Consider the following 14,614-nt stretch of genomic DNA (forward strand, 5'->3'; position numbering starts at 1 on the left):
AATCAACGATATTCCACAATCGGTTTAGCGTCGCCTCCGGAGATAAAGCCCATCGAGATAATCTCCGTCAAAAAGGACATCAACCTACACAAGACAACATTGACAACTTATTACTGCTTCAGCTTCAGCTTCAGTTTCAAAGTACATGTACTACGGATCTACAGAGGCGGTAGATGGCACAATGTCTACGATCTAGTCACTACTGTCACAATTGCCGGCGCACGACTACTACAACAAATATGTCTCGGAAATCAAGTGGCCAGGAAACAATGGGGCCGTAGCCTCGTCCAACAAGCATTCACCCTCCGCCTTCGTGGCCTTCATACCCTGGCATTCTTTTCCATCCTTGACCCTTCCTCATAGACGGCATCGGCAAAAATGGACAAGCAGCATTATCATGTCGAGGACCATTCACAGACCATTTTCCCGACCCTATCCCGGCATTCAACTTCCATTCTGGACTTCGTCAGCCACCACCGTCTCCTCCTCACCGTGATCTTCAGCATCGCTACAATTCTCCTGACGGCATGTGTCATTCGACTCAACCACATCCTCACTCGCAGACCTCCTCCCCCGCCACGGTTGAACAGACCCTCACGTTCGGCCTCACATCACTCCTCCTCGAATTCACCAACTCTATCAACCCCAACCCACCTCCTAATCGTCCTCGGCTCAGGCGGCCACACAGCCGAAATGCTCAACATGCTCTCTCAGGTCCCGAATCTCGCAACCGACTTCACCCACCGCACATACGTCATCAGCTCCGGCGACGACTTTTCAGCGTCAAAGGCACACGAATTCGAAAAGTCGCTTGAACCAGGCCCCAAGGACAGCTCCGCTGCCTCTCCCAGACTTGATTCCGCTGGCCGTGACTCTGACCATCGCATCAAACAAGAAGAATCTACAAGTCAATACAACATCGTGACCGTCCACCGCGCCCGAAAAGTCCATCAAAGTATTCTCACCACCCCGGTATCGAGTCTTTTGTGCTTATGGGACTGTATTGGAGTGTTGAGAGGGAAGAAGACCACGAGACGTCAGGGTCACAGCCGGCTCTACCCAGATCTAATCCTCACAAACGGCCCCGGGACAGGAGTCATAGTCATACTAGCCTCGATAATTCTCCGTTTCTTCGGCCTCTGCCCCAGCAGACTCGGACCAAACGGCAGATGGGACCGGCACGAGATGCGCACCATCTTCATCGAAAGCTGGGCCCGCGTCAAGACCCTCAGTCTGAGCGGTCGCCTCTTGCATCCTGTTGTCGATCGCTTCATTGTGCAGTGGCCGCAGTTGGCGGAACAACAAGGCTCGCGGTCACGGTCACGAGTCGAATATATTGGGCCGCTGGTGACTTGATATGATGTGATTGATGTTCTATCAACAGTCCCTAATCCCATCGGTGAGAGTAGTAGTATAACCAGAACCAAAAAAAGACTACTGCGACACTAAACTCGGCACCATACATATGGACTCAATTATTGATTTCATAGATGACTGGGAGAGCATGGTCCGGATGTAGAGTATACCCAACCCAACATTTGGTTCACTGCCATACGAGGTTGTAATCCGACTGGAGCTGGTGTACAGATGATTCGCGAGCATGGATGTAAAAAAAAGCAGTAATGTTGTAGATGGCTACCACCAACTGAGGTCCAGTTAGAAGTGTTCACTGGGTATGATGCAAATGTACAATATACGGTGGTTTTATGTATATGGTACACAGAATGGAGTTCAATTTTTGCTTGCCGAACAATGGCGCCAAACCCCCATTTTATGTGTTCACTGGCAGCTGCATTGTAAACGGCAGACCCCGGTCCAGCATACAATAAAACACCCATGTGGAAACCGAAGAGCAAGACCACAACTTTTTAAGCAGCCAAAGCCTTCTGCCTCCGCTGCGGTTTCGACTGTTTCGTCTCAAGAATGATCTTCAAGGTCTCCTCAGGCAAGCCCTGCTTCTTCACCTCTTCGGCCCTCTTCTGTGCCAACTCCAATTTATATTCTGCCAACTGCTCCAGCGGCGATTGCAGCTTGCGCTGCTCGTACCAAGCGGCCCGAGCATCCTCCAGGACCTTGAGACGCACATACTCGTCGTCATGCCATTCGCGGTCGCGGGCGTATTTGTCGTCGCGCAATTCATCCAAAATCCCCGACCGCGGCAGCGGCGGGTCGTACAGCGAGGGGATAAAAGATTGAGACTCGACGTCGAACCGGCTCGTGTCTGCCTCGAAAGCCTGGTACGTCGGGATATCGACTTGGGGCCAGGGAACCTCAATGTCCTCGCCGGCAACATACCGCGTATGTCGGGGCAGAGGGGAATACGCCTCGCGTTGGAAATACGGTGCACCGCCTCGGAGCAGCTTGACGATGACATCACGGTCTCGACCTGTTCGTTCGTCTCGCAATCGGTGCACCAGGCGGACCGAGTCGATAGGGATAGGGAGTTCGAGGGCTTGAAAGGCGATTCGTTCCCGTTGAGGCACGCCTTCGGGGATTTGTACGTCGGCCTAGAAGATTTCGTTAGACACCTGGGTTCTGCGCGAGAAACGAGACATTTTCATTAGCCACGTACCAAATTCACTCCTTCAACAGTCAACTCCTTCGCTTCCGCATTGATACTCTTGACACGACCAATCTTGCCAACAATTTCCTCTTTCCCCTGAACCACGCAGACACGATCGCCTTCAACAATGTTTCCCTCGTTACCAAACCCCTCCCACTCCTTATGCTCGCCTTCCAGGCCCTCGGAACCTACTGGATCCCAGCCGTTCCCCTTGGGCCCGGCGCGAGTGCGTTCGGGAAACTTGGGACCCTGGGCAATCAACCCGCTGACCGTGCCAAAGAGCTCTTGTTGTTTTCCAGCATCCCGTTTCGGTGCCAATGGTCCCGCGACCCAGTCCTCCCTTCGATGTCTCCGTTCGTCTTTGATGTATCCCCGTTGTGCTCGATCGATGGCGATGCGTCGTGAGTCGTGTTGGCTCCATTCCTCCTTTAACTTTTTGAGGTTTTTCCTTCGCTCCGCCTTTAGCGCTTGGTTGCGCGCGAGGAGGTTGATTCGTAGGACTTTCTGCATCGTGAAAACGGCAAAAAGGTCTTTGGTCAGGGCAGGAAGAGGATCACCGGCGTGGTGGTCATGTAAAGTTTGTGGTCGCAGCACACTTCCCCTACGAGTTCAACAGACCTGAAGCGAGGAATAAGCTCTGCCACTTTACCACAGGAAGCAGGATGGTAACAAGGCTTAAGCACTTAAGACTGCAAGGAAAAAATACATCAACTAGCAGTAAACTGTCGACTCCATGGGCGCCTCAAGATGGTGTCGTCTTGTTGGAGTCCAACTTCAAGTTCAACTGCAGTGAACTTCGCATTGGGCGGAAGATCGCTTGGCACGGAAACTGGAAAAGCTCCGCTCTCAGGCTCCGGGCTGCCAATGACTAAGCCACAATCCGGCCTCAGTCAGTATAGGAGCAGTATCTAAGGTGACGACTTTTATTCATGCGAAGAGGAATACAAAGTTGAATAGAGAGAATAAGAGCATCAGAAAAGGTCTAACTTTGATTCATGATGTTGATTTTGTTATATGCTGTATCGACGTTTGAGCGAGTGTCGTCATCCTAGCAAATGGGAACCAGCTTCAACAGGAAAACGACAGACCTACATTGTAGCTATAAACAGTTTGCGTTGAGGTGGCTATTCCAGTCTCCCAGTGCCAGCTAAGAGCTCATCCTGTGATAACGCCCGGGATTGAGGAAGGTAGCAGGTTCTCATTCCTCAAGCCTTCTTTGATGTTACAGCCGTTTTTCGATGAGAGATGCACCGTGCGTTTCAATGCTCGATAAAACCTCCCTGATCTTCTTTTTGCTTTCCTCGCATTAATGCAGCTGAAACATGCCTTCCCACCTTAGTCGTCCTGGCCCTGTGACTCTCGACAGCATCCAACCCAATAACGCAAGAAAATGGCGAGCCGACCTTTGCAGCACGCCGCAGACGCCGTTGCTTTGTTTTAACCAGGGTATCTATGAACCAAGCAAAACTCGAATGAAAAAAAAAGAGGTTGTGGTGTGAAACTCGTGAAGAAAAGTCATGAAACAAACTGTGGCGGCAATCGTGTTCATAGGCCTCATGTGAAGCATCAAAACTTCTTTCGAGAGGAGCCCATCATCATTGCATCTTCATCGGAGTCATCCTCTTCATGATGATCATAATCATAGCCGTTGTTCTGCCAATCTTCAAGAGCAGGGCCAGTGGCAACCTGTGTAGATCTGCCATGTTTGGTGACCGTGTCTGCGGTTCGCATGAAATCGGGTTCGAGGGTCTTGTCTGGAGCAGGCACGTTTGCCGGAATTCTACCACGGTCTGCACCCAGAAACCCTTCACCAGGCGGCGAGGACGCACTGGAATCGGCAGAGAAACAGGGGTTGGACATGCTATACGAGACACTGCTAGTGCCATACCCGTCTTCGGAAGATGCAATAGTACTTGCCGAGGGCGCTGAGAACCCTAGGGAGAACGCCGGCGGTTCAGTCGGGCCTTGATCGCGCTGCTTGTCCAGAAATGCAAGATCATCCGGAGATGGAGGGCATGCGTTGGCTGCGGCCCGACTTTGAGGTCTCGAGGCAGCCTCCGCTTGCGCCTCAGCTTGCAGATGCGCTTCCCGAATAAGTCGACGTTGATTGAGATCCCGTGCTTGCTCGAAAGCTTCGTCGGATGAAGTGGGTGCTTGGAAAGGCACTCGTGGATACGAAGCGGTCTGCACCTGAGGAAGTGGGGGTGCTGTGTTGTCATCAACCGATGAAGCGGGTGTTTTCAAGGCTTCTGGTAGCTCAATGGCGCCTGCAGCCGAAGCAGTGCTCACGGCAATACTAGGTTTGGTGTGAGCATCACCGTCGGACGACTGACGACTGGAGGTTGGGGACTGTTCATATGCGCGAGATCGACGGTCTCGGCTGCCCAGTCTAGCCAACGTTTTCGCAGTACCCTCCCATAGGCCATCCACTCTCGCTTTGAGACCTCTTTCTTGGGAAATGGGTCGGGCGATCGACGGCGATGATTCTGAGACTTGTAGAGGTGGCCTTTGCACCTGCGAGGCTCGAATTGTCTTGACTGACTCGGTAGTCGAGAGAGTCGAAATCGCTCTGGCAGGCGCCCGGGGCCGGCCTTCGCGCTCCACCATCGGGCTACAGCTCGTTGATGCAGCTTTGGGTGCCGAAAGGGGGTTTGCAAAATAGGTTTCATGCGGAGATGTGTCAGGACTCGCGGTTTGGCTTTGTGCCAGAGGATGCTCAGTATTCTCTCGGGACGTCTTCAGCGCAGTGAGAAATTCATCGCCACGAAGGCTGCTCTGTCGAGCTTCTCGCTTCTTCTCGCGCTCATTCTTTCCCGCCGTACTCGCTATCGACGGTGCCACCGACGCGACCGAATCACTGGAATGGCTGGCTGCAGATGTTGCAGCGCTTGGAGCACGTTTGCGTGTGTTGCTTCTGCCCAGCAGACTTCCTGCAAGTCTTCCTGCCGTGTTCAAGGCTCGTTCGATGATGTTCCTCTTGCCAACAGCATGGGACAGTTCTTTTTCATCAACTTCCAGAATCTTTTTCTTGCTTTCCTTCTCCAGCTCGGGAGGACCTTTGATCCACTGTGAGGGGTCGCGGATGCCTTCAACCACCCACGGATGTTCTTTCGCTTGCTCGATGGTCATGCGCTTGACAGGATCTTTGATCAGGAGTTTTCGGATCAGGTCGCGGAGGGCTTCCGGTACTGGCTCAAACTTGAGTTCGTAATCAAGCCGCTTGTTGCTATTGATCGAAGCTGGAACGTGGTAAGAAGGTTTGTCCCGCGACGTGTCCACAGGGACGAGTCGAGTTTTCGGCAAGAAAACGTCCGCCTTGCAGACCGCCTCATGAAGTCCCATTTCTTCTGTCGCATAGAATGGTAGGCGAGCATACACCATGCAATACAGAGTGATGCCCAAGGCCCACAGATCGAGGGCACCGGTGATTTTCGGACCATTCTTCTCCTCGAACATGGATGGGTCCTCGTAGCATAATTCAGGCGCCCAGAATGCCGGCGTTCCAACAGACCGTGCAAGCTCTTTCTCATCGTCCAACGCCGACACATCGTTTTCCGTGAGCTTGTTCTCGGGATCCTCGTCGGTCGTTGGACGTCCAAGGTAGGAGACACCAAAGTCCGAGATTTTTACTGTGCCATCTTTGGACACAAGTAGGTTGGCTGGTTTGATGTCACGGTGGATGATACCGATGAAATGCAAGAACTGAAGGCCCGAGAGCGTATCTCGGAATGCCCGTCGAGCTTCTTCGAGTGTCATGGCAGGGACGTAGGAATGCTCGTCATCGTGCTCGTCAAAGTTCCACTCCGACGACATGTGCGAGACAGCGCTTGCTGCGATACTGAATTTCCGATTGGGCTGGTATGCATCCGGAGCATAGGCACCATACATACTTCCAGCCAAGGCCATCTCAGCATAGTCTTCATGAGAATGGGTCCGGCTAGGGTTGTTTGACTCATAGAAATGTCGAGATCCGGATCGAGAGATGTCCGAGAAGGCCTCCTCATCATCCCACTCCTCTCCTCCATGTTCAAGACTCCAGTTGGGGATACGGTTCGAGGCAGCAATTCGCGCCCTTTCTGCTTGCTCGTGCCGCCGTCTGGCTTGACTGACATGGAACAGGTCCCGTTCTGATGGTTCGAGGGGCACTTCGATGCCCAAACGTTCCTGCGTAAACCTATTGTTGTTGACCGCTAAAATCTCACGGACACCTCGCTTGCGCCATTTGATTTCACCGCGCTCCACATATTCAAGGATCAAGTACACCTTGTTCTTGCTAGGGTCGTCGATCACCTCCAAGAGACTGACGACGTTGGGATGTCTTGCTTTCTTCAGGATAGCCACTTCTCGCTTGGTTCGATCCTCGGGCGTGCCCAGCCGACCGAGACGTCTCTTCACAGAGTATCTCGGGACGATTTTGACGGCGACCAGAGTTCCTTTTTCAATATCTCGTCCAAGCTTCACTTTGCCATGCTCGCCGCGGCCTAATTCTTGGACAATCTCATAGTTGTTGATGAATTTGTTCCCCGAAAATGTATCATGCTCGATTTCGGCAGTATGTGTTTCTTTCGGTGCCTGAAGATGATGGAGTTGAGGGCCGAGCTCGGTAAGAGAGGATGACGAAGGTACTCGGGCTTCAGGGTTGAACAAGCCAGGACTGGAAATGGGTGTATTGTCTGCAGTTTTCGTGCCGGGGCAGCCAGATTGCCGGTCTCTAACCGGCCTCGCCCAGGTCGACATTTCGTTGTAGAGGAGATTTTGAGCAGGATGTGAGCTTCGTGTTCGGAGAGGAGGAGCAGGTCTAGGGGCAGCAAACTGGCCCTGTAAGGCTGCAAAGGACTGGTCAGGGTAGGTTGGATAATCGTTGTTGACGGATCGTTTCGAGGTTGAGAGAGAGTGAGAAAGGGACTTTGAGTGGGAAGTACGCCGCCGTCGAGCAAAACTATGTGTTGACTTCGTGGAGAGCGCGCGATGAACCATAGCCATCGCAGAGGTAGTTCCTGGCTCGGCCTCGCGTTCGGCCAAGGATTTTAATGATTGAGAGGATGTCTGCGTAGAGGATGGGAGCGATTGCTGTTGTCTGGCTGACAAGCCGCCCTGCCGAATGTTGGCCTCCGGGGGATCCAAAGCATTCTCTTCAACAACATCTGCAGGATCATGAGCAGACAAGGCAGTTGGCGTGTTGCGCTGAGTGCCACTGGAATCCCCGCCAGAACTCTGAGGGCCATTGCTCATCTCCTGCTCTTGTAGGCTAGCTTCATTGTCGCGCGACTGGAACCGACTTAAACCACCTATGTTCCTGGCAGACTCCAAGTTGTGCCTTGCTTGCCGCAAATCTGGTGCCCATGTTATACTAGGACTTATGTTGTCCGACATCGCTTGAAGCCCGATCCCGACAACCCTATCCTCAAGCACCAGCAATGGGCATAGACTCCTCTAGTCAACGACACTATTATGCTTGGTTGTTGCCTCCATTCAGTAGCCGCGTCTTCGATAGTGGTTCAGGTGTGCCATCTGACTATCCCCACAATATTAAACCACCGCACCCTCCTAGCCTGTAGTGACACGGCTAGTATTTTCGCGAAACTGAAGAGATGGGGAAAGGACAAGGGACTCCGCGAGAGCCAGGAACAATAAGCAGATTTGAGGACGTGAGAAAGGACAATATAACCACCGCCGGAAATCTCAAAGTCGCGCGACACTTGAGATTGGTGAAAAGAGGTTTGGGATCAGAAATCGACAGCTTTCGTACCACAACTGTGACAAACCAAATGGTGGACAATGTTAGGTGGAAGCGTCTTAGATGTCTTTAGAAGAAAAGAAATAGAGAGCAAATACACATTAAACAAAAAGGAACCGGAAACAGTGTTGAGTCGTGCGGACGCAAGACATGTAATCTGGGACTTTGAAATGGGAAAGACGACAGACAACACTGGGAGGGAGCGCAGGAAACGGAAGCCTCTCAGTGATCAGATCGATAGATGACGGAGGGGAAGCCGGAAGACTAGTGGCAAGTGGTGCCTCAGGACGCCAAGGGAGTGTAAAGGATGCCCCAGCACCACCTGAAGCCCAGCGGCGAAAATGAGCCGAGTAGGGACTTGATGAGCAGGGTGGGTAAAGAGGTGCGTGAGAGACCCAGCCAGCGCCGCCTAATGCCCCTCTACAGACTACAAGGTGCCCCTAACAACAGAGCGATTCGCGCCGCCTAAACCAGCCCTGAACCAGCCGAACCGACCGACTACAGTTGGGCGGCATTTCCCAACGTCTGTCCATCTCTCACATCAAACTGTCCATCATGGGCCGTGCAGTTCAAGTTGCAGGCATCCACTGGCAACAAGCGAAGGCTGCCAAGTAGTGTCGCTGCTCCGCCTGCGCACTGGCAGCGTGAGCCATGCTTTTTTTTATGCATCCTGCTCTGTACCTACATCGATTGTCCTCCTTGTGTGCAATAGAGGGGCCCCATCTCATTCACCATCCACCACCATACCCACCTTCATTTTTGCTCCCTGTTGACTACATGACTGCTGATGCTTGCTCTTGACCAGTTAGCAGCTGAGAAACTCTCTCTCAACCTTGCATCCCTGCCTGCTTAAGTGTTGAAGCGACGACAGCCTTCGCTGTAGTCCCTGGACACCGGGGCCCCTTGAAATAAAACGATTGACCATGGGCTAGGGTGGCCGTCCTTGAGTATTCTCCAGCCCTGAAAGGCCGCTGTCATCCTCGTTTACGGCTGCGGTGACCCGGACGGCATCGAAGGCCTGGATCGATGATCTGATCTCGCCTCGCTGCACTCGCGATGTACCTCCAAGGAGTAAGATGTTGTCTCTCGAATATGGCAGATGGGCTAGAAAATATTCGAGGTGACGCAGCATTGTCGACTTCAGTTTCAAGTCCTCCTGCAGGTGCAACTGCAAACTGCAGCGAGTCTGTGCAGAACTAAGGGATGAATACAAGCAAATCGGGCTCTTTGCTCCTGCTTGTCAGGCCACGAAGCTTCAAACACCCATGCTCGCCACTCCTGTTGCGGACCAATTCTGTGCTTGTTGGTAAAAGTGAGGATTTGTCCGCCGCTATGTTGAGGTGTTGGTCTGTTCTGTGGAAAAGGTACTGTACAGGCGTAACAGTATGTAGCTTGGTCGTCGCCATCATCTCCCAACATTCTGTTATGTTCACTGCGTAGAAGGATTCTCTCCTGAGCCTGCTGGCTAGGCCCGTTCGATATGCATCCGGGTTAGAGAAACTACTCTTCGGCCTTCTCGTATCCAAGTTTCACAAACATGGCGAGACGGGCCAAACGGTCGCCCTGCGAGCCTGAGCACACGCCCGGGGCAATTGAACCTGCTCAACTCTCACCAGCGCAAACATTCAATCAGAAGATGCACTACTAGTTCTTGCATGCATGTATACCATACCCGCTAGCACGAAGGCAAAGAGAAGAAGATGTCATACCACAGCCGTTACACGGTCTCCAGCATGGCCCGAAGAAACAAAACAGACTACTAGTATGGCGCAGACTCCCACTGCCGGCAGTACGAGCGGCGTAAGAGGCCAACGGGACCTACAGTACCTAACTATCCTGCTACTGCTATCCACAGCTGCAGAGTTGTCCGACTACAACAAGTATTGTCGAACATGGACACGTGTGCAACGTACTGCAACTCGAATCCGAACTTGACTCGAATATACAACTACAGCAGAAACGCGGACCAGAAGCAGGAAATGCATCGCAGCAGATGCGGCACTTGATCAGTCTGTTGGGAATTTTCACATGCTTCGACAACAAAATTTGCGTCCAGGATCAGCGTGGTCGCCACTCTTGCCCGCCAATCCTTGCATGGATTGAATTTGAAGCGGGATCATGGCTCCATAGATGGCACATCCATGCAGTGCCTGCGAAAGGCTACAGAACTGCACGCTGTATTCCAACACAACCCCTAACAAAAGCTGTACAATTCATTGTTATTCATTCGGGACACTACTGTCTGGGTCAGAGCTTGCATCCGCCGATCTGTCGCAAGGGCGCCTCTGCCACACTACAACGTATTATGATGAAACACCACCAGCAGTGTACAGCAAAGTGTGGAGACAAGTCTTTCCATCATGCGGGCTCTGGCTTCGGTTGCCTCTGCTCAGCCCGGGGTGATTGGTGCAGGCGTGTGCTATCAATAAATGCTGTCACTGAAGTTGGGCCATGAGATTGTACTGACAGCAAATGCATACTAACCGAGCACCACGCAGTCCACTTTTTACGGGTCTCAAGTCCATTTCTATCTCAGAAACGGTGTGCGGGCCGTCTCCGAATCGGGGCATTTTAGTTACCTACGTTGTACACAGTCCTTCACGACCGGGCTGAAACTAAGCACCATGATTTTTGAGAACAAATTCGAATAAGAACAGTGCGTAATTCGTCCTTCCGAGTGGTAGCGCCGTTGAGATCTGAGCACTCAGTGTCTTCCAACCTTGAGCTGAAGAACTGTGTGCAGGCGGTTCTCATCCTCAACTTTCGAGTCGGAACAGGAACCAACCTGCCAGAAGAGGTGGGATTGCTTGCACCGCTTGAAAACCGCCTGGCCTGCAGCTGGTTTAAAAAGAATGCTGATGCACTGGCAGGGTAGCCAGGCTCTGGTGCCGGGCTACCCAAGTGACGAGAGAACGCTAACTCCTAGGCTACTGCCAGTGTAGCATGGTCTCGCGCGACCCGTCTCGATGCTGGAGAACCCCTTCATGCATGCAAGCCCCTCCCTAGACCACTGCATGATAGAGACGCTGCTGTTGGATCATGATTGGCAACAACCGCAGCGAGACATCTAGTACCTGGAACCGTGCATTCGAAAGAGTTCCGAAGAACTTTGAAGTCGCTGTATCAGGTCGATTTCTCCGGAAACTTCGCACAGCTGACAATAGTCTTGCTGCGTCAGGAACATTTCTCCGGGAACTGAAGCCTCGTGATGGTCAAGTGGGAACCTGAGAATCAGATGAACCAGAGGGGCACACAGCAGCAACTTCCAAAACATGGCAAGATCGGCAATAAGGATCAGGCCGGAGAGCTTCGACGTTCCCCTTGTTCGACTGGCGCACGGCTAAGCAGTAGTAGGCGCTGAACCGCGAGGCCAAAGCCCAACACGTTGCCCCCAACGGTTAGCACAGCTAAAGGCTCAGCCTGACAGCGATCCAAACTCTTTCAAGGCTAGTTCCCATGCCATCCGCAAACCTGGGGGTTTGGGCAAGCCAACCTTCGTTCGACCAAACAGCTTAACGTTCTCTGGTGGTGGAATTCTGGCCACGCCTCTGCCAGCCACTGCGGAGATGACGGCCGTCGTCCCATGCATGACATTCCCGGCATTATTTGGACTTGACTACCTCTACCCGCATGCGATGTACTGCTGCGTTGAGCGTACACTGGATTCCTCCCGTGGCTGTACCCGGCTGCTGGTATAGAGAGGAAACTTTCTTCCAAAATCGTTGCAACCGCGATCCTGCTGCTGCTGTTATTGTTGTTGTTGCTGACGGTAAGCCTCCCTCCTTCTCCGCTAACTTGGCGACCGAGACTAGTAGTACGGGGTGGCCCGAATATAATGGTGTGGGAGTGGAACAAGCATCTGGTCGTGCTGAGGCAGCCACACTGGAACGGGACGAGCTGACATGATTGAACCTGTTTCGGCCTGCTGCATATCATCTGAACAAGCACAAACAGGTCATGATTCACGACCGCCACCAACCTCAAGTTGAAGGTGTTGACTACCTGGTGCCCTCCTTGAAACATTCAGATGACACTTGCTTTTTCCATGGGAGTTTTACATTACTATTATCCTTCGGGGATCGTCGAGGCCTGGGTTATTCCAGCGTTCGGCCTCTTGGTGACAGCAGGTTGAGAGGCGTAACACCCACCAGAGCTTCCGGGCGGGTTTTTTTCAGCTACGGTCGTGTCTAGACATTGCTCTCATTGTTTTCATGCAATCAGAGCTCGCAGAAGACGGCACGAGGTGCGAGCTGTGCAAAAGAAGCAAAGGTAGGCCTACAGCTGTACTGGACCAGCCGCACCAAAAAAACCCAGCGCTTTCGTGAACGATGACAATATGTACATGCGTGTCGTGGCGGTGGTGGTAGTGGTGGTGGCAACAGTCCTGCTGATATAAGTGCCCTCAGCTTTTCCCTGTCGAGACCCGGGGATCCCTGATCAAATAGTATCCACGCCACCTCCCGGTTGGTATTGACAACTCTAGAGCGAGCCTCACCCAGCCTTGCCATCACTCCACTTTTTTTCGAATAACTCCTTCGACAAAATTGATCATCGACCCGGCCCCCGCGAAGGACATCCCTAGTTCTTGTGACATCGTCATTTTACCATGTTGGTAGAACAGGCCCAGGGGCAGCAGACAGGACACAAGCGAAGCCATCCAATACTAGTAGTAGGTAGCATACGTCGAGTTCCCATTCAAGACATCGACAAAGTGGCGTGCGATGATCCGATCCGTTTGCTCACTGTATATATCACACGTTAGAATGACATGTCATACTGAATGCGTGCAGGAACTCCGACAGCTTTCATAGCTGAGAACCGCACCGCACCGCGAGCAATAACAATCAAATCAAATCAGTCCGAGTCTGGCTTGCTTACCTAGGATGCAACTCATCAAACCACAAGAACGCATCTGGATTCGTTCCATTCTCCCTTTTCACACAAACCGTCTGATTAACATTACAATGATTCTCATACCCCCAAACACTCTCACTTCCGGGTCCAACGCCCGTGCCATTGAGGTAAGTCGTAGGATTATTGTAGATATCCAGTATCAAACCGTGGACATCAAACAATGCAAACTCGGCCCCAGGATACCTGTTTTTAGCAATATCAAAGGGCGTCTGATACCGAAACACAGTGTTGACAGTCGAAGTGTACTCATGCATAGTCTCTGCGATCTGCGTTAAATTGCTCGGTTTGTCCGGCCAGTACTGGTTGTCGCCGACGCCGTGAAGTGTCTCGTTCGCATATAGTGGCGCGAGTTCTAGGGGCGCAGTGTTCATCAGCACGAATCGCCGTCCGCCGCTGGCGTATAGATTGTCAAAGACCTCGTAGATGCACGATGTATAGTCGCTGAGGACTTTGCCAGGAATTTGGGAATCTGTTAGAAATGCCCAGACTCCCAGGTCGTTGGTGCCGATCCATAGGGCATATACGGCTGATGAGGCTGTGAGCGAGGGTGTGAAATAGGGTTCGGGGGGTGTGCTGTTGAATCGTGTGGCACTGAGGTCGGCGCGGAAGGCGGGGATTTCGTAGTCGAGAACGGATGGGAAGGGGGCGTTGATTGTTGAGAACCAGCTTTGAACACTGGATGTTAGTTTTAAAGGGATGGAGAATGATTGCAGTCAAGATACCCAAGAGCATAGGGTTAATGGGTGGAACGGAACTATGGTGTGTTGTTCGTACCGTGGCGTAATTTCATTCGAACACGCCGCTCCAGACACGGCATAGTTGTACAGCGTCATCTGGGGCGTCCATGCGTCGTTGTTGTCAGTGCTGCCCGTATACTGCACCACGTACCGTGGCCACGTCCGTCCTCCGCCTGCGGTGGAATTGCTCTCAGGCAACAATGTCCCGGCTGGTGGGGCGGAGCCGTTGTGGTTGATGAACCATCCGAGTCGCGATTCGTCCGTGTAGCTGTCGCCGAAGGTGATGAGGGAATCGAAGTTGGATGCTGACCACGGCGTGCCACTGGGAGAGCTGTGGTCGCGGTTCGAGGAGGAGGAGGAGGAGGAGGAGGAAGAGTGTCGAGGCACAACGAAACCTGCCACTGAGACAGAAGAGATCAAGTGGGCTAGATATATTGCTGTAGCCAGCGATGCTGTTGGGGTCTTCATCTTGATGTGCTGGTCTGCTCGATCGATGGACACCGGTGCCCGTATACAGATCAATTCCCTAGAGAGACAGTAACAACAACAATTCTTTTGATCAAGGTGATCACTGATCCGATATAGGGGATAAGGTCCTGCAATTCTTTTCTGCCAGATCCACGACCTACCTTCATATGTATATGCCAGACAGGTATTCGCAAG

General features: G+C 52.4%; 5 protein-coding genes across 5 annotated transcripts; 2 read left to right on the forward strand and 3 right to left on the reverse strand.

The window, feature by feature from the left end:
- The first annotated feature begins 93 nt into the window (after positions 1 to 93).
- Positions 94 to 1,781, forward strand: HMPREF1120_04022 (beta-1,4-N-acetylglucosaminyltransferase). The gene has a single exon (XM_009158126.1). The coding sequence runs from the start codon at positions 379 to 381 to the stop codon at positions 1,354 to 1,356; it is 978 nt and encodes a 325-aa protein (XP_009156374.1). The 5' UTR covers positions 94 to 378; the 3' UTR covers positions 1,357 to 1,781.
- Positions 1,462 to 3,522, reverse strand: HMPREF1120_04023 (uncharacterized protein). Its single transcript, XM_009158127.1, has 2 exons — positions 2,573 to 3,522; positions 1,462 to 2,507 (listed from the first exon to the last, which is right to left on the reverse strand). The coding sequence occupies exons 1-2, from the start codon at positions 3,071 to 3,073 to the stop codon at positions 1,869 to 1,871; spliced, it is 1,140 nt and encodes a 379-aa protein (XP_009156375.1). The 5' UTR covers positions 3,074 to 3,522; the 3' UTR covers positions 1,462 to 1,868.
- Positions 3,523 to 3,535: 13 nt separating this feature from the next.
- HMPREF1120_04024 (calcium/calmodulin-dependent protein kinase kinase) lies at positions 3,536 to 10,105 on the reverse strand. Its single transcript, XM_009158128.1, has one exon. The coding sequence runs from the start codon at positions 7,934 to 7,936 to the stop codon at positions 4,130 to 4,132; it is 3,807 nt and encodes a 1,268-aa protein (XP_009156376.1). The 5' UTR covers positions 7,937 to 10,105; the 3' UTR covers positions 3,536 to 4,129.
- HMPREF1120_04025 (uncharacterized protein) lies at positions 8,794 to 10,955 on the forward strand. The gene has a single exon (XM_009158129.1). It carries the CDS (start codon positions 10,294 to 10,296, stop codon positions 10,753 to 10,755), a length of 462 nt encoding a protein of 153 aa, XP_009156377.1. The 5' UTR covers positions 8,794 to 10,293; the 3' UTR covers positions 10,756 to 10,955.
- A 2,008-nt stretch (positions 10,956 to 12,963) lies between these two features.
- Positions 12,964 to 14,419, reverse strand: HMPREF1120_04026 (uncharacterized protein; the record flags this gene model as incomplete). The annotated part of the gene is made up of 3 exons (XM_009158130.1): positions 12,964 to 13,042; positions 13,179 to 13,880; positions 13,989 to 14,419. 3 exons carry the CDS (start codon positions 14,417 to 14,419, stop codon positions 12,964 to 12,966), a joined length of 1,212 nt encoding a protein of 403 aa, XP_009156378.1.
- Positions 14,420 to 14,614: the final 195 nt, after the last annotated feature.

The sequence above is a fragment of the Exophiala dermatitidis genome, assembly GCF_000230625.1.
Source record: "Exophiala dermatitidis NIH/UT8656 unplaced genomic scaffold supercont1.3, whole genome shotgun sequence".
NCBI classification, from domain to species: Eukaryota; Fungi; Ascomycota; class Eurotiomycetes; order Chaetothyriales; family Herpotrichiellaceae; genus Exophiala; species Exophiala dermatitidis.